At 46.6% G+C, this 19,870-nt stretch overlaps 1 protein-coding gene across 1 annotated transcript; it reads left to right on the plus strand.

Moving 5' to 3' along the window:
• Positions 1-3,092: 3,092 nt before the first annotated feature.
• Positions 3,093-8,769, plus strand: LOC308127563 (zona pellucida sperm-binding protein 3-like; the record flags this gene model as incomplete). The annotated part of the gene is made up of 12 exons (XM_080492694.1): positions 3,093-3,473; positions 3,553-3,655; positions 4,047-4,165; positions 4,237-4,355; positions 5,037-5,140; positions 5,735-5,912; positions 6,069-6,186; positions 6,712-6,803; positions 6,878-6,969; positions 7,340-7,459; positions 7,533-7,641; positions 8,757-8,769. 12 exons carry the CDS (start codon positions 3,093-3,095, stop codon positions 8,767-8,769), a joined length of 1,548 nt encoding a protein of 515 aa, XP_080348820.1.
• Between the last annotated feature and the right edge of the window lie 11,101 nt (positions 8,770-19,870).

Below are 19,870 nucleotides of genomic sequence, written 5' to 3' on the forward strand. Positions count from 1 at the left end.
GATCATTATCCCGCCTGTGTGTGTGTGTGTGTGTGTGTGTGTGTGTGTGTGTGTGTGTGTGTGGCTTTGTGTGTGGTCGGTGGGTGACGCGGTGTGATGCATGCCTTTAATAACAGTCCATTAGCTCCCTGTGTGTGTGTGGAGACCAGAGTGTGTGTCCTTGTATGGAGACGTGTTGGATGTGGCCGCTGATGGGCCGTGAATCAAAGCCCAGCGTGTTGTTATTTCATGTTGCTCCCACCGGGACGCGCCGAGCTGCTGTCTGTTAATCCTCACCCCGAGGGTCACTGACCCCGGCCATATTTTTCTTCTTTGTTTTCACTTTCCCCCCCCCCCCCCCCCCCCCCCCCCCAGAACACTCCTCTCCTCTCACACTTTCTTGCATATTTCCCCTTGCTCTTGCTTAAAAGTTGTAGTAGTTTTCAGCAGCGCCTCCAGGAGCACGTGGCCAAAAGCAAGAGTGTCCCCATCCCACGCAAAGCCGACAAAATGTGGAGAAATCCGCTGATCTCGAACGCGGCTCGCCCACCACAACAGCAGGCTGCAGCTAATCCATCTCCCACTACATGTTTTTAATGAGCCTCCATAACCGTAATCCGTATGGTGCGGAGCGGCGCAGGCCAAGTCGAGCTGTTTCCACCACTTTGTGCTGTCAGCAAAATGTGATGAGGGACGCAAGTGTGTGTGTGTGTGTGTGTGTGTGTGTGTGTGTGTGTGTGTGTGTGTGTGTGTGTTACTGTCACTGAGCATCTGCGTCGTCGTCGCTGTGCCATCCTGGTTGACGATTTTCCATCTGGCAGAAGTGAGATATATGTACACGTGTGAAAATGTGTGTTTATTGTCTAAACACGGGAGATTTCACCTGCATCGTCCTGCCCTCCTCTGAAAAACACAGCAGGGTTATTGGAAGCAGGCGCTGAGGGGAGGGGCTGTGTGTGTGTGTGTGTGTGTGTGTGTGTGTGTGTGTGTGTGTGTGTGTGTGTGTGTGTGTGTGTGTGTGTGTGTGTGTGTGTGTGTGTGTGTGTGTGGAGGTAGAAGCTGCCAGGCCCTTTCAGAAACCCCCCCCGGGCCACATTAGGACCCTTCAGGGGCCAAATTAGGAGCAGCTAACCAAGTTAGAGATCAGCAGCAGAGGAGGCCTGACTGGCAGGGATGGACTGATTCCACTCCAGCTCCCTGAACCGACACACACACACTGTGCACACACACACACACACACACACACACACACACACACACACACACACACACACACACACACACACACACACCTCTCTTTGTTTTGCTGCTGATCAGCAGAAGATAAAAGCCAGTTCCTGACAACAGCAGGCTCTCTGTTGGGGCGTCTGCGGGGAGCTCCTGACAGAGTGGAAGGGCTGTAATGTATTCCTGTAGGTCAGCCTCCATCACTCTCTCTGGATCGAGGAAAAAACGATTTAAATTCATTTAGCCGTTAAAACAGAACTCTTTCTCTCCGTGAAATCTGATTATGGTTTTTTATCCTCATATACGTCTCACAGGAAAATATGATGTATAAAGTTAAATGCAAAAGTTTGGATTAGCCTCTTCTTCTCTTTGTGTTTCAGGCAGACACATTAAAAAAAAAGAAAGAAGAAGAAGAATTAACAGCTTTCATCACACGGACACTTCACTCCACTCTTTAGGCCCTAATTGACTCATTAAGACTTGTAAGGAAAGTTTGAGAAAGTGTGATTGTCACCTGATGACAGTTTTAAAGGTGATATGTTCTCTTTTAAACCCTGTGGTAACGCTCAACAGGCATCGCTGCCGCCGCCGAGCCAAGATCTGAGAATAAAATTAATTCATGCCGACAAAGCAGAGCTGGAAAGCTATAAAAAGATATCAAAGTGCTCCCGGCTCGCAGATCCCACTGTCTGAAATGTCATTAAGGAATGGCACTTGAGCAGAACTGTGGAAGTCCAGACAAGAAACTTTTGGATGAAGCAGCTCGTCTGCCGGCTGGAAAGGCAGAGCGAGGAGGAGAGCTGCAGGACGGACTCGCTCAGCGGAGCACAAACCGCATCCGAGTGGAGGAGTCGTCAACTGCTTCCTCATCCTCAGAGGGCCGCAGCAGGCAAATAGAGCCATAATAACCTTTACATTTAATCTCTTTAGAGTTTCTCCTTGTTGCGGCGCAGAGTGTACGTGACTCGATTTTCACAAAACCAAACAATGACGACTGAAAACGACAACAATCTCAACATAAAGCCAATTTTAAAGAAAAGTTCTGGTGCGAAAAGCAGTGAAATGTCACATTTGGCATGTTTTTTTAAAGCTGCATTTACAGATCTATCTATCTATCTATCTATCTATCTATCTATCTATCTATCTATCCATCTATCCATCTATCCATCTATCTATCTATCTATCCATCTATCCATCTATCTATCATAAAGCATCCCGGTGCTGTCACATATAAATTATCTCACCATCATGATTGATAGGAGGTGAAATAGAAAACAGGTCGTTCTGCTGGTGTGTGATGGACGCTGCTGCTGGCTCAGGTTCAGGACACACCTCCTTGCTTCCTGTTACATGTCACACACACTCTCTCTCACACACACTCTCTCTCACACACACACACACACACTCTGCGGTGGTGACATTTGTGAAGCCCCACTGTGGCTGATCATAAATCTGAGTTTTATGAGCGGCTGTGCTGGACCCTGCAGACCGCCTGGCCTCGACATTCAGGCCCCGGCAGGGCAGAAGACCCCGGGTCTCAGACTCTGATTGATTTGTCTCATGGGGGCAGTGAAATCCACTTACTGCGGGGGGGTCAGGCTCCTTTCTGTTTATGAAAGTCTTTGTTCATTACCGTCATGACAAGGGGAGCGCTGACAGAAGCAAGGAAGCCTCGGGCCTGAAAACACTGAATCTGTTCATTTACTATCAGAAGAAGGAGGAAAGCTGAAGGTTTGAATGATCCTCCAGGCTGGACTCCAATCAACTTATTAAGAGTGGGCGGAGCCAGCACCTTCATCCCATCCAGCCCTTCAGATCAGGACACCAAGGCAGCGTCACGCTCTGATATCACCACAAACTCGGCTTCTTTTAAGTGAACTGGTGTGATGGGGTTGTGGGAGACAGTTTTCTTGGGCTTTGTGTTTCTGCTCTCAGGTGGAAGTCTTCCCTCGGCAGCACTAGGCCGGTTCGGCTTGAGCGCCAATGAGACTCTCAACCATACCTCAGCAAAACAAGTGGCCATGAGGTCCCCGCTGCCGGCGGCGGACCGTCAGTCAGAGCACATGGAGCGGCGGGATCCGGACGCCGCTCCCGTCAGCTACCGGCTCAGGAGCCTCCGGCTCAGGAGCAAACCGCCACCAGCGCCTGCTGTGGAGAAGAGTTCACCAAACCTGCAGAGATCAGAGGGAGAGAAGCTGGGCTCGGAGCAGGAGCAGCAGAGAGACACAGGCCCCGGACTGAACCCACTTCTTCATCCCCGATCGAAGGTGCGTCCCGCTCACACCCACTTCCTGTGTTTGTTGACTTTGGCTTCCGGCCTCACCAGTGTTGCGGACGATCTTCCAGGTGCTGTTGGAGTTTGAGCAGCGGACGCCGGTGGCGGCCGACAGCGTGTCGCTGCACTGCGGCGAAGGAAAGGTCATCGTAGAAGTCAAACAGGACTTCCTGGGTAATGTCTAATGTTCCCATTGATCAGCGGCGAGGCTTTTTCTTTTTTCATCTCGGGTCCATTTCCCATCCTCCTCTGATGTCTGAAAAACAAAGGGTCACATTAAAGGTCCGAATTGGAAAATTGAATGGAACGGTGAAGATGGGACACTCGGTGCTGATTACTGCAAATGGCACAGACGATGGACTTTGTGATCAATAATATGTTTCCTCTCATTTCTTCACTGTTGAGCAGAGGCACTGCGCTCGCCCATCGGGGGCTCAGCCGCCGACTCCACAGTCATGCATTAAGAAAAACCTTTTTATTTGTCCTGTGGCTGAACCTGCGTGAGTGTTATTGAGCTGAAAGTGGAAAAGCGGTCGGGCTCTAAGTCGTCCTCCTCTGTTCTTAGGGAACGGTCAGTTGATCCGTCCGGCTGACCTGACGTTGGGAGGCTGCCCTGCAGTGGACACCGCTGGCCACGTCCTGCAGTTCCAGACAGAATTACAAGGCTGTGGCAGCACCATGACGGTACGCAGCCTCCTGTCTGTGTCGTCTGCTGCACATTTCAGGAGACCCGTTATTGTGCTTTGTGTCCTCAGATGACTGAAGAGGCTCTCATCTACATGTTCACTCTGACGTACTCCCCAACGCCCATCAGAAACACTTTTATTCTGAAGACCAGCCCTGCTAAGGTCGGAGTGCAATGCCAGTATCAAAGGTAAACGACCAAGAGTCACTATCGGGTGACGATCCGGGTACAGTTTGAGTCCCAGGATGGACTTTTGAGATCAGAATTTCAATCTAAAGCGTCAGAAAACCCTTCAGTTGTCATTAGAATCACTAAATAATCTATTAAAGATATCTGCTGAGGTGAAAATGCTTTAAACTTCATCTTTCTACATCTGAACCTAGTTTTTAAGAGTCCAGACCAGATGCTTGAGTGACTCGCGTCATCATCTAGTGGTATTACAAGAAATGCAGAAGAAACCAGTGAGCTTCCTCACAAACAAATATCTGTACTTTTTCCACATATCATATTCAGGTCTGTAGAGAACTCATTGAACTTTGATTGTTTAGAATGAAAGCAGAGGAGATATATCAGCATTGACCTTCATACTTTCCAACACACTTCATAGAAACGCAACTGGCTGTAAAAGGAAAAAGAATGGTGGCGAATACAAGCGCTGACTATTAGTATGACAAAGTCTAAGATTAAGATACAAAACCTAAAGTATGTGAAAGAGGTGCTGCAGCCCATGAGGATGACTTCAGCAGCCATGTTGGTTATACTGAGTGACCCAGCGTCTTCTCAGGTGGCACACTGTGGAAACGGCTCGTTCTCCTGGAGGGTGAAGACGCCATAGTAATGAATTCTCTGTCTTGTGACTCGTCCTGGCAGGAGGCAGCGTGTGAGCAGCGGTGGCGTGAGGCCTGTCTGGAATCAGCTCTCCTCCGCCATGCGAGCCCAGCAGCCGCTGCACTTCTCCCTGCGCCTCATGACCGGTGAGGGCGGGTCAATGGGAGGAAAACCGAGCTGATGTTTTGCTGCAGTACACTCAACAAAGTTTGGATTTGCACCAGGCGGTGTGGCTAATTTCCCCAGCGACGGGCGTAATTGCAATCACTCAAGGCCGGTGGCAGACTTTGCTGGGACCGTTAAAGATGCTAAACAGGGACTTGATAAACAGGAGGGGAACTTGTGCGGCATGGTGATGAGCTGAGATTACATGCCTGGTAGGCTGCGGCCGACCCAACAGGGTCACTGGCAGAATGAAGAGATCAATATACAGCTCATTATGTTTTCTAATTAATTCCACGCTGCGGAGAGCCGCTGCACCAAACTGATGTGGAAGTTTTTAAAGGCCCGGCTGAACCTGGTTCGTCCCCGGCGATTCACCGAGCTGCACTCGCTGCTTAGAGTTATGGAGGGAATTAGGAAAGTCATTTTTCCAAGCACAGACCTTTTGATTGTGTTTATCAACGTCTGATTCATTTGAAAGTACTTTTCTATTGTCCTGCTCCGCCGCCAGGCGTCTTTTAAGTTTCATCTAATCAGATTGATGGCCCCGGCTCACGTCCTCTGTCCTGTTCCATTAGAGGACTGGCAGTCGCAGAGGTCTTCCAGTGTCTACTTCCTGAGTGACGTGATGCACGTGGAGGCGTCGGTCCTCCAGACCCACCACGTTCCTCTGAGGGTGTATGTGGACAGCTGCGTGGCCACGACCAACCCCAATCCCTACTCCCAACCCCAGTACGCCTTCGTCGGCAACCACGGGTGAGAATCTGACACAACCGACGCCAAACACGCAAACGTCAGTGGCTGTGTTTGTTTGAGTTCAGTTCATGTCGCTCAGCTTGTTTAAAGCCATTTTAATGTAAACAAGCTGGTTCTGAGGTTTGGACGGTGAATCCTGTGTTTTGTTATGGCGAGGTGTCTTACTGACGCTAAGCTGACAGGAGCCAAGTCTTACTTCCTGCAGCGCAGCCGGGAGGATAAACTTCATTTCCAGCTGAAAGCCTTCAAGTTCTTCAAGGGTGACAAGTATTCAGTAAGTGTTCGTGCAGCTTGGGAGCCACTGATCATGCATCATACACTTTTTATGTCTCTGCAACGCCGAAATTATTTGAACCTTTTTGCACACCGGACAGAATACAGTGGATTGTTTTAACACTTCACCAGAGGAAACTTGTGCCTCATTAAATGTTACACAATATGTCTTTACAATTAAAGTGGACTCACTAAATGTTGATGTTTAAGCTTCTACTTAAATTTCATGATGTAATATCAAGTTTTTACTTTTTCCATCAATTTTACCAAAAAGCTAAATATCCCTAATGTCTACTACGTATTGTACACTAATAGGTGTTGGAACCTGCAGTTTGATGCTGGGGTCATTCGGTATGCCACCTTGAGGTGCCATCTAGTTTTCCATGGGTAAAAGTGCCAGGATTACTTGTTCTTCCAGTACTCTCGCCTCCTCCAGTTAATTCTACAACGTGTTTGAATTGGCCAAAGGTTGATGCTATACGCTGAGTATAAATGTCTTTTTAATGGTAATTCAATTTGCTCCCAGCTCTACATCACCTGTCAGCTGAAAGCAACCAAGGTCTCCGCTCCCATCGGGCCTCAGCACAAAGCCTGTTCGTACTTGAGTGAAGCCAAAAGGTTGGACGACACAGTTTCACAATAATGCAAAGAAGAGCTCGTCCTCTACCGGGATGCACTTTGTCTCTGGACAGGTGGGTGGCATCGGGCGGGGACAACGAGGTGTGTAGCTGCTGTGAGACCAGCTGCGGGGAACAGAGGCTGAGGAGGAGCCTGGCAGACGACGGTACGATTCCCATCAAACCCGCCACACGAATCCCCGGAGGAAGTGCCGTCACTTTCCCTGGGATTGTTTTTACTGCAAGTAACAAAGTGGGACCTTCTGAGATTAGGAGAGACTGGAAAATGTGATGAAGGAACACAGGCAGCATTGTGTGAACTAATCGGTTCCAGCCTGGCAGACGAGCAAAGATCCCACTCGTGTTTAGACAAGCTTACTTGATTTCATTTGGCGCTCGTGCCGTTTATGTGCCGGATTGATTTTGACTTAATCCCTTTAATTGTCTGACCAATCAGTCGTGTCAGGAATGGTCGACTCAGCTGGCTAAATGTGCTAAGAAGGTTTTTTGTTGTTGTTGTTGTGAATCCTCCTGCAGCCCCTGGGTGGGAGGGGACGGCGGCTCTGGGCCCCATCCTGCTGGAGGAGAAGCTCCTGCATCCGGAGCTGACGGAGCAGCTCCATCAAACGGCTCCTCAGCTCCATACACCTGCAGGCGGTGAGACTCGAAACCACTTTGCCTGCTGTCCTTCTCTGTCTCAGTCTCCTGAATAAAGTTTTCTTCTCCTCAGCCTGGTCGTGGTCGGCGGCCCTGCTGGGCGGAGTCGGAGCGGCGCTGGCTCTGCTGCTGCTGCTTCTGATGGGAGCTGTAATCTGCTGCAGACCACGCAAGCCTCCGGGGTATTCTGTTTCTACCTGATCTAAGACAATAAAATATTTATAGCCAAAGACTAATTCTGTCGGAAATAAATTAACAGAGGTTGTTTCTTTTTCCTTTCAACCTTATTGGGCAACTTCTTCAACGCTGACAGTCGGTCCAAGCTCATACATGCAAAACACATTCCCATTGGGGACCAGTTTTATTCAAAATAATGGAAAATATGTGGTTTTTCTTCTATTCAAGTATATTATGGATGACCTAGACGGGCGAGGAATGATACAAGATGGAAATCAGGTTCAAGATAGGAGCTAAAAATGTACATTTATTTGCAAGAGCAGGAGAAATGGGAAACCTTCCTCAGGTATTTTTAAATGAAGAATGTGATGTTTGCATTGATGTCCTGGAGCTCGTCCTCCTACCTGTGAGTGAGGTCACCTGGTGGGTTTTAGTGTTCACGGGGTTAAAAGGGGTTAAGCTGCAGTGTCTACCTTTGCAGAAAAAGGACATAAAACGTATATGGAGCACGATGAGCTCCAGTATATTGTCCAATCAATAGACATGCTTTAATACGAGGCGGCGGTTTCACTGGAGCCCCTGTGGAAACAAACGCTCCGCCGCTGCGGGGGAAGACGAGGCTGAAGTGACCCGGAGAACCGGCCTTCCTCCTCGATCCATGCATGGATGATTTGTCTGGTTAATTTTTCCACAACCTGCAGCGAGCACAGCCGCCGCTCTCATCTCGGGGAGGTAATTCAGTACACACCATTGCCACTGAGCCGCCGTGCAATTCACTCGAGCTGCATGAGATTTTTCCATTTTAAGAATAATCTACATCTAAAAAAAAAAGAACAGCCTCACAAAGAGAAGCGGCTCCACACTGCGAGGTGGAACGTAAAGTGCTATCCCAGTAACAATAGAAATATTTTAGATTTGGGCTTCTCCCTTTAATTCACCCCCTCCAGCTTCCTGCCGGCGGTGGAGTATTCATGAAATGGGACTCATCATGAACTGTTGCGCACAAGCCCAGGAAGACGAATAGACATAATTAAAAAGCCCATAAAGGCGAGAGCAGGGGCTTTTATTACAGTAATATGTGAAGGCCTGGGTTTAATGGGGTGTTTGTTCCTGTGTGCAGGGCTGACGGCTGACCCCCCCCCCTCTCTCCCGTCCCCCTCTCGTCCCCAACACACCAGAGGAAAATAAAAAGCCATACCTAATGATGCACCAGCGGGAAGCATGACAAGCACAGTGAAAATCCCAAACCCGGCGATACAAGCCGGGGACGGGGAGAAGAGCCGGAGATGCGGACCCACTGAGTGCAGCTCAAACGATGGATGCTTTGATCGGGTTCTGGCCCCTTCACTTCAGACCATATACACAGATTTAAAAGAACATTTGCAGTGATTCTGACTCAGTGAACACGCTATGAATACACTTATGAGAAGCATTTTATACAAATATTCCTAATCACACGGTTGAAGCTGCGTTTTATGGCACCGCACACGTTGCAGGTGGTGAAAAGTGGAGCACAGCAAACATGAAATGCAGCTTTACTGCTGCTGGTAATGTCCTCTGAACGGAATAACCGCACTATTTACTCAGCATTTGTTTGGTAATGATCAGGCGGTTCAGTCAACTTGGAAGCAAAATAACTGAAGGACACCTAAGGTGATCAGAGTGAACGACACCAGCAGTAATATGAACATTTAGCTTTACATAACATCTCCATAGCGCTCGCTGGAATGCAGCCACACAATAATGCAGCGGTTTGGTTCAGTAATTAAACTACCCGGGCCGTGCTGCCAGCCTCGGGGTCATGAGCACATCGTCAGTGTATGTGCTGATGCTGACTTCATTATGAGAGCTATATGAATAGGTTTAATTGGAATCTGTTGGTGGACCGTCACAATAAGAGATGCTGGATTTTATCTGCAATTTGATGCATAACGACCGTGTTTCCTTCAGCAGTGTTTCCTCCATTACTTCCCGACTCTCAGACAAGAGACTTTTTTTATTTCTTAACACTCATAAAAGCCGCCCGCAGCTCAAGTTGGAGTCAACAGAGTGTAAAAGGTGTTAATGTCTTGTTATGGCCGCGGAGGACGATGATCGTCATCATCATCACGCTGGAGAAGCTCGCCCGCCCACAGATGTCTAACGGTTATGGCGGCACGGGCCCAAGTCGACAAGCAAACTGGCTCAGAGTCCTGAATCAGCCGTTCTGCCCCCCCCGTCCGACAGGATGTGTGACCCCGAGGGCACACACACACACACACACACACACACACACACACACACACACACACACACACACACACACACTCTTCTGCCACGCACATGCACAATCAAATGTAATGGTGTGTGTCCAGTGGCAGGCCGGGAGAGTCCTCTCATGTCTGGCAGCCGTAACGATATTATTGCTGTAGACGGAGCGTGCTGGGGAATATTGTTCCACGCCATTGGTATGCTGCAGACGTCTCCTCGTGCCACACGCTGCCGGTGGTGACAGAAGTCGGTATTAACAGCAGACCTGTTGGTTGATGCCTTTGACAAGAAGCCACAACATGTGGAGTCCTCCTCCAGACAAGAAAACTGCAGTTATTTCCGAGCAGAGGGGAGATTTACGTGTTTTTTATTGAACAAAGGCTGACATAGGGGAGCATTATCAAAGCGAATGCTCTGTGCTGCTCTGAGCTTTTGAAATCCGAGGCAGGCGACTCTGTCGTTCACCAACGATACCATCTCCACTTCACATATTTGCCACTTCTTTGAATTTAAACAAATATCAAAGAGGTTTAATTGTGTTTAAAAGGTTCCTCTGGTGCGGATCACACGACGGCATCGAGCTTCAGCGGGGAGGACGCTCGTGCACGGGACCTCTGTCCAGGCCCATAATTAACCCTCTTAATTAAGAGAGAAGAAAGTTGCTAACGAAGGAAATGGATTTAATTAGCCTGATCTTAGCTCAGTAACACGCGCACACACACGTGCACGCTCACGCACACACAAAACAATTAAGCCTCTTTTATCCTGGCTAATGGCTTCAGTGACTCAGAGCCTTTCTCATTAAGACTATCAATAATATGCTGATTACATGCATCCACCGCTCTCCTTTATCGGGGCACAAAGGGACGAGTGTGTGTCTCCGAGGTTTCGGGGGCGGAGCCGTCCGTCTGCGCCACCTTATCTGCCGGAGGAGACGTTTGAATTGTTTGGCTGGAGAAGCTGAAAGAGGCCTCACTCTTTATTTTGCGTAGTTTATCTTATCAGGGGGGGCCACGTGTGTCTTTCACAGAGAGGAAGTCGTACTGCTGAGGGCTTTATAGAGCTCACAATACAGAGTGTGGAGTGACCTGTCTACCCCCCCCCCCCCCTTTCAGTTTATAAGAGACTTTGACTTTTATTGACTTGATGCTGGATTCTAATGTCAACTTTAACTAATATGACTGATTTGCTGTAATCAAGTGGCTTCACCAGTGAGAGTAAACATTTTTAACCCTTTAAAACCTGATTTAATTCAGTTACATGTCATTATATTCCCACAACATAGGACAGCAACCTTTTTTTAAAACTATATATTAGTGGAGAATGCAATAAAGTAAAATAAAAACGATATGGATGTTTGTATCACTCAGTAAACTAAATTAAAATGTAATATAAAATACAGTTTTATCGTATTGTATCGTACTTTAGTGTGTTCAACCATATTGTTTAATAGTTTGCTGTGTTGTACTTTGTGACAGTGTATTGTATCACATAGTACTTTACTGTAACACACTGATAGTGTCACATCATATTGTACATGTGTGTGCGTGTGTGTGTGTGTGTGTGTGTGTGTGTGGACACAGACGGTGGGATAGACAGGCGTCTGTCACACAGGCAGGAAGACAATGGGTCTGTGCGGTGACCTCCAGTCTCTTCCTGTTGTAACAGACTCGGGGCTCCGTCCCAGCGGAGGAGGGAGGAAGAGCGCCGGGCTGACCTGCAGGGCCGCACCTTCACCCTCCCCACAAAGCGTCAACCAAACATCCCTCATGTGGGCTCTGATCTCCGCTGTTTTTAGGCTCAAGCTATTGTGAGATTTGTTTTTTCGTCCCAGTTCTGAGGGTCTCATGTGGCCACCTATGGCGCTGGCAGATGGACCTTTGTGTGCTTCCCAGACTTGTGTGGGGTTTTTTTTTAAATTGAGTTTTATTTTTTTTTCTTGATGCAGACGGTCTAGGAAGTAGCACCCTATGTGTTCACTGTGGAAAACGTAATTTCCCACTATTATAATGCATAAACAAGTCATTTTAGTTCTTCTCTTTCATTCAAACTGTTGATTGTTGACTATATTACTTCCTCTTCCACGAATGTAATCACACGTCACATCCAACTACACTGTGATTTAATTGTGAACGCTTGTGCCTCCCTTTGACAATCATTCAGTGACATATACAGGATGTTGTTAAAGATTATTTCTAAATGCTGTTCAGTTCCCATTAAAAACAAAAAGTGACCCATTGGGTCATATGTGTCACCAATAAACTCACCGTCGCCCCACTGGTTCACTTTCATCGTGGCTTAACGGTACATTTTAAGACGGGTTCCCTTCACTAATCGCTGCTTTTGTTTCTTTGATGAATGAGGGAGGAAAAACCTGTAGAATACAGACTTCATGGGCCCGCACATCCTCAAAGCCAACAGTGATTATTCCCGACAAATTGGTCCGGGCGTGTGCAGACTACAAATCATGCCCGCGCTGGAATAGCATTATTTTTTTTTTGCAGCCACACATTGACAGACTCTTTGTGGGTTTTTTTTCGTTGGGGAAGTCAAATGAAATTCAAGGTCTTTCAGTACAAAAACAATGTGAATTATTGAGGTTTTGAGGCAGACGGCGTTCCGCAGGTGTCCAAACAGACGACTGCGTTACAGGAAACTAAAAGGGAAATATTTCCACACGAGCTTTAAATGCCGACACCTGTTTTCTTTTCTTTTTTCCTGCAGATTTATCACCTGCTGATAGATATAGGTCCAACATATAAGATAAGCAGGATGGACGGCGTGGCAGATATGGAGGGAAACGACTCCCCGGGGGAGGGAAAAACCAGGAGGACGGATCGGAGAGAAAAACAGGATTCTGTCTCGGTATGAGGTGGAGGAAAACCAAAATAGAGGTGCTGACAGCTTCCTCCACCCGGACCCGGTGGGAGAGCTTATCCAGTTTTGCATTGCGAGATAAGAAGGAGGATTTATTCATCCAGGGTGATAGCTCCCGCACACTTTGAATGATAAAGGAGTGTGTTTGTGTGTTGTGCTCTCATCCTCTTTTGCCACGCCAGTCAGAATTAAAGGTCACGCTCTATAGGACAAATGTGTTTCTTGCTGGAATCCATGAAGGAGAGGTGTGACTTTTTAATTTTCTCCCCCCTTCGTCTGTGGTCTGCTTCCCGTTTAGAGCACCTGGGAGCGCGCTGATCAAACACAGCTCAGCAATTAAGCAACGGGGAAAAGAAACACGCCGGCATGAGGAGAGAACAGCCACATCAAAGATGAAGGCCGGAGTATTTGGATCCATTGTGTCCCAGAGAGAAAACCCCACATCTGAAGCGAGAATAAACGGAAAGCGAGCCTTTTGTTGTGGTTATCCTCCCGGCGGTTAAAAGGAAGGTGTTGGGTTCAGTGTGCGGCGGAGCCGCTGTTATTTCAGTCAGTGAAGACATCTGTTCCGCTGGAAGTCGTGTCCGTGTGCCGACTTTCCTCCCGCAGATGCTTCGCTGAGGCGATCTGCTGTTTTCTCACTGTTTACTTCAACACAAACACTGAGAGATTTGTCATAACATCAGTGTTTATAAGAGCTGGGAAACATGGGAAGGAAAATGAAACGATCAAATCCCACCAGCAAGGCACGCCAATAGAGAGATGTAAGTAGAGGGAGCTTTGGCTGCAGAACTTTGAAGGATGTTAAATCTGCAGCCGTTTGCAGTGAAAGTAACTTCAGGCCTCCACAAACTGCTGCTGATACGTCTGAGGACATATTGCAATGCATTATGGGTGATTCCTTCACAACAATGCAGGATGAGCAATGCTCAGGTCCAGATTGAGACAGTGGGTGAAGCAGGAGGTTTGTCACAGAGCAACACTGCCCCCTGCAGCCCAAAGAAGCCAACACACGCTCCTTCCACGTGAGTCATGCTCAATCCCACACAGATTCATGGATAGATGGAGTCATGCACAATGTGGTGATGGCGCCCCTGCAGGCCTGGAGCTGAAGTCACTAAACGTCAACTGCAAGTATTCCAAAATATCATCAATGCAATTTAGCCTTTTGTTATTTATGCAGTGATCCTTATTCCTGAAGTTGGATTTTCTCCACTGTGTTCATGAACGCACCATGAGCTGCCTCCATGCACTCATAGACTTGTGTGTGTGTGTGTGTGTGTGTGTGTGTGCGTGTGTGTGTGCGTGTGCGTGTGTGACTCATACACTCATTAACTTCAGGTGAGTTCGAATCAATGAGTTTCTCTTCAACATCCAATTTCCTTTACTATGCTGCCCTCTGGTGGCAATTTGAAGTACGACAGGGTGATTAATTAACTACCCACAGGTAGAACATGCAGCTCTTTCTCTGGGGCAGTGGTTCTCAACATCAGGCGGTTTAAATTTCTATCTTTTTTCCCTTTAAAAAATTTGACTTTGTTCACTTTTATGGAAATGAATTTAAATGCATGCAGACTTTTGCATGATGTATCTCCAGACCTTTGGCCTGGTCTTTATTCAAATGTTATTTGTCATTATTGTACTGGCTCGCTCAGAATCACACTTGTCTGTATGTGGCCCATGGAATAAACAAATAGAAGACATGAAGTCCACACACATTCATTCCTCAGATATAACTGAAAACTTTGCAAGCTGTGGCCACTAGATAGAGCAGTAAGGCCATTATTAAAGGTGCAGATCACGTCTAAGTGGGAAAACCAATGTGCGGCTGAGTGATTAGATGAGCACTTTCAGTGTCTACCTTTGGGTAGTGATTAGATGATTTGGATTTCGCAGTTGGAAATGTTTGTTTACAGCATATCGAATGATGAGCGTAGGCATGCAGCCTGAAACGATGCGCCTTTATCTCTGTTTTAATTATATGCGACCGTGTCTATGGCTCAGAGGTCAAGGCCGATGTGTGTGTTGGCAAGGTATTTAATTAACTTCGCCCCTGGCACAGCGAACACACCCACACACACACACACTCACACACACACACACACACATCCTCCGCCCACTCTCATCCATAAATGTATTTCCAAAGCAAATTAATCTCCATGGTTACAGTAATGCAATAATTGCCGTACTTGAAGGAGACTGTGACTGATGCTGCTTGCAAGACCTCCTAGAAATCGATAATTACAGGGAAATATTGATTCATTTGGCAGCAGAATGGATGTTTGATCTGCGGAGCAGGAGGAAACACACAGCAGAGTGTGTGTGAACATTTTCTGTCTCCTTACTGGTCAATCCGTCACTGGATCGTCGCTCATTTCATCAAAACGAGGCGTTTCAGTTCAAAAGACGACATGAGCCATACGAGTCAAGTTCCCTTATTTCTTGTACTTCTTTAACATATATCTATTACTTTTAACTTAACTGCAGGTTCGTAGAGTACTGCAATGTAATGTTTGATTAACAAATCTTATTTTGGAGTATTTCACACTTTTTAAAAAACACAAACTCAAAGCTTGAAGACACAATTAATTTTAATTTATTTATCTTTTTTAATATTGTGCTTTTATTTCACTTAAGCAGTGTTAATATACATTTCCAGAATCAGTTCCATCGCAGCACAAGCGTCAATATCTCAACCTGACGGTATTTTCCTTGACACGGGTTATTATTGAAAAGCCTGTAAACATTTATTGTCGGCCAGTAGAGTCCGAACAGCCATTTCATTCTCAGAAATCCCAGCAGCATTACAGCAAAATACTTAATTACCACGTCCAACTTCCCTCTGTTTGTGAGTGTTTACGGCTCCGTGTGTGTACGTGTGAACATAATTAGCCGACTCTTCTCTGATCCTTAATGCACTATTGAATATTTCTAAGAAGTCTCAATCCGGAGGGCTAAGTGATGCCGGGCCGGCCCGACAGGCCCGGTTTGGCTGTGATGAAGGGCGCTGCAGCCATTAAGGAGTCTGGGCCGGGCCGTGGCCTCGTGTGAACCTCGCTCTCATGAATAATATAAATTCCTTTACTGTATTTGGAAGCACTCTGGGAAAACTGATGATGCCACATTGATTTTTTTTTTTTTTTTTCTTCACCGAGCAATTTCAGGGAACAGGTCAATTCAGCTTTAGTGGTGAACAATGGGCTTGTAGAAAATAGACAGTTTATTGCAATTATCCCTGATGGAGTCAGGCTCTGGTTTCACTCCACGCACCGCCACCTTGACAAGACAATAGCCACGTTGTCATGGTAATATGCCATTTCTCCTGACATTTCCAAGATTTTCATCTCTCACAATTACTGCTGGCGTGTTTTCTTTTCGGAGATGTCACAGTTCGTTACTGGAGCTACTCCGTTTGTGCCGAGAGAGCCTAAGACGTTTAGGAATAAAGATGGAGTCAATAACTTAGATTTGATAAAAGGTAGAGACGAAGTGCTCTGCTGTCACTGCAGATATCTGCGGGAGAAGAGGTGTAATTAAAGACTGTTTAGGAAACAACTGATTAAATCTCGATGAAACACTAGTTTATTAACTTGATGCTTCATTTGTTCAATTTGACAAACCTCCAGCCTCGCCTGCTTCTGCAGTGATCACTTTACACCCACTATTTTCATCATTAGTCGACTTGAATTCAGTGAGTTTATGTGTTTTACACCTCCACCTGCAGCTCGTTAATAGTGCACCGATGACAATCATCATCACACTGATCACACTTTCAATACTAAAGAAAGCTTCACCCTCGCCCTGATGTTCCGTCCAGAGGTTTTATACCTTTCTAGGTTATTGTTGTTTGGTTTAATCTCCCCGGCTCCGAGGCTGACATTAATTAAAAGAGATGGAGGGTTGGCGTCCGCGGCCTGTCTCATAGAAAACAATGGTTCGACGTGTGACGTACAAAATCATGCTAATAAATGATTTTATGACTCTCCTCCATTACTGCCGCGGGTTTTAACGTCTAAAATGTAAAGTAAATGCAATAATCATCTCCTCCTAGTCCACGTGTTCTGCTTTCAGCACTGCAGCACATTTATTAAGGCCCCACGGATCAATGTTAAACTGCCATTAAGGCGAACATGCAGACTATCCCAGGTCATAACGAGCTCGTCTCTCTTGTTTGTGATGAATCTCTGCTTGACGTGCGTGGATAAGAACTCTATCTGGGAGACACTGAAAACACGCCGAGACGGACATCGCCCATCTCGTGTGTTTTCTGTTTCAATGGCGATGACTCGGGCAGAAATAAGCATCAATAATTTGTTAAAAAAAATAAGACAGAAGGACGGTGAACACAACACAGCACACATCTCAAGCAAGGGGTCAAGTGCTTTTTGTTTCCTCTCGAGTTGCCAGACTTTTTTTTTTTCTTCAGTTATGCTGAGATGGATCCTTGAGGAATGTGCGAAGCGATATGAAAAACCAGCTGCAGCAGACGATTTATGACGATGCACAACTGGTCCGCTCTCTGCAAACGAATGAGCCCCCAAATGGTTTCCCTCGGCGTCCTGCAGAGTCTCAGTGCCGCCGGCAGTGCGTTTCACTCTTATGGAACGAGCACCACCTTCAATCCGTCATTACTTAAGGCCCCATTATTAGTAAAATGCTCATCATCAAGTCATGGCGGCGGCGGCGAAGGGCCCAGGTGATCTCCAAACAATCAATCAAATTGAGAAAATCTGTGTGCACGCACACACACACTCACACACACACACACACACTGCAGAGCTTTGTGTCAGGCTTAAGCTCGTTCCATTAAACCTGCGCTGCATTAAGCATTTGGGTTAAAAGCTTTTATAATCAGGTGTGTTCCCATCGAGAGTGCAGTGCAGAGATTCTCAAGATCAATACTCTGCTCGAGTGTGTGTGTGTGTGTGTGTGTGTGTGTGTGTGTGTGTGTGTGTGTGTGTGTGTGTGTGTGTGTGTGTGTGTGTGTGTGTGTGTGTGTGTGTGTGTGTGTGTGTGATTTGGGCCCAATATCTGCGTCTGCCCGTCCTGAGTGTTTTGCTGTTTCCTGTCAAAGCGTCTTTATTCTCCGTTTGAGAGAAACTAACTGCGGTGGAGTCCTGAAACATACTGTGGTTGTTTCTCTGCCAGACGCCTCCTCACTTGATCCTGAGGTCCCGCTCTGCAGACTGCCGCTGCAACCAAACGCAGAGTCAAAACCCAATTAATGAGCACAAACAGACATCTGCTGGGGCCCGCACCTTTCCAACACATTACGCGCATTCAGCTGTGGTCTCAGAGTGATCAGGAAATAAGTTCCCGGGTAGATCCTGGAGGAGCCGCGGCTCCTTGCACATGTAAGTTCGGTGAATTAAATCCTAAATAAGTGTGACGATCGCCCCGATCACATCCCGGAGACTGAAAACGGGAGACTGTTTCTGTCCTCCGCCCACCCCATCTTCACTCTCAAACTTCATTCCAAACGAGTCAAATAAAGACAGCGTCTTGTTTAAAATTATATTTCTTGCAGCTCGTGTGTTTTCATGAGCCCAGTGTGCGCTTGTGTGTTTGTTTGTTAATGTGTAGGCGTTCAGGGACTTCTGCAAAAGTATGCCGGCAGCAGCATCTCTTTTTTTCTTTCTTTTCTTTTTCTTTTTTACAAATGCATCCTCCTCCTCTGCATTGAGATCGATGTGTTATGCTTCAGGGGGGGCTGAGTTTGACCCATGTGAGCAGTTCTTCATAATCACTCGCGTCTTGAAAACCTTTTTCCACCGCCGTGCGGCTATGTGTTGAATGTTGTTTTTCTCTTTTTGCAGCTTTCAGATGAAGCACTAATACAAAGCTCTTGTCAGGCAAGTGATCTCATCTGATAACATATGCATCTCTTAATGTTGCTTCCTTAAAAAACCACTGTTGGGATATTTTTGTTTCCTGTTTTTAAAGCCAGTTACTGCCCTATTCTGTAAACAACACATTGGGTAATATTTGAGCTGCAAAAACCAATTTGGAGAATATCTAAAGTGGATATATATATATAATTCTGGTCACTTTTACCTTAAATACACTTTCTTTTCTCAACATCTCTTAGAAGGCATATTCTAAAACACAAATGATGATCAATCCTTTGCTGACTAATAGCGTCTCCATCCTCGACTCCAGTCAAAGGGTTGCGTCCTGACTAACTGTGATGTCTTTATTGGCCAGCAGCATTCCACTGGAGCCGGCCTTGGCCCTGACAGAGCAGTCTGCAATGGCTATGTTCATTGTTCATGCGCTCAATAGGCAGCACATGGCGTGGGCAGCAGTCAGTGGGGCTAAATTTGTGCCTCTCTGCTCATTCCGGGGATATTTGTGACTTGTTCCTTGTTGACTCGTCGCGCTCTTTGCTGACAACGGGTCCCTGTGTGTCACAAACTGCTAAATCCAGCCAGCTGTATGCAATTAGGCTGCAAAATGCAGGGGATGTGCATGCTGCTCTGCATCAAGCAGGGATGATGAGAGGGCTGCAATCTGCTTGAAAAATAGAATTAATTTGCGCTACACGATGAAAAATAGTGCTTCGAAAACACATGTCCTGTGATTGAGATATAAATAAGAGGTATTTGTGGCAAAATCCGAGAAATCAAGAATGCATCATTGAGATAAAAGTGTCTAAACTTATTTTACGATGCCTGACTGATGAAGATCTTCGTTTAAACGTCTGTAATGTGTTAATCTTGTGGATTGGAGGCTACTTTGACAGACAGACGTGCTGCTTCATAAATCACTGGTCACATCTTTTCCTTCAGGGAGATTCACTGTTGTTGCCTTGGTAACAGCCGCCCCCCCACACTCCCTCCCCTCCATCCCTGCCATTGCTTTCACTGGACTGTACCATGTTCACTGTAGGTCGGAGCCGGTCGTGTTTATCAAGTAAAAGTAATTTATTCTCTTAAAGTGCACCAGGAATGATATTACAACCGGTTTATAAATTGTAAAATTTCATTCCAGCTGGGATTATTGCGGGTGTAGTGGATAGTAAATGCGTTGTTAATGTTTCAAGGAGTGTAATAACCCCCTGCTACGAGGCGCCTTCAACATTTCCTCGAACTGTCAAAATCGCTTGTT

This window comes from Lipophrys pholis, assembly GCF_963383615.2.
Source record: "Lipophrys pholis genome assembly, chromosome: 23".
Lineage (NCBI taxonomy): Eukaryota > Metazoa > Chordata > Actinopteri > Blenniiformes > Blenniidae > Lipophrys > Lipophrys pholis.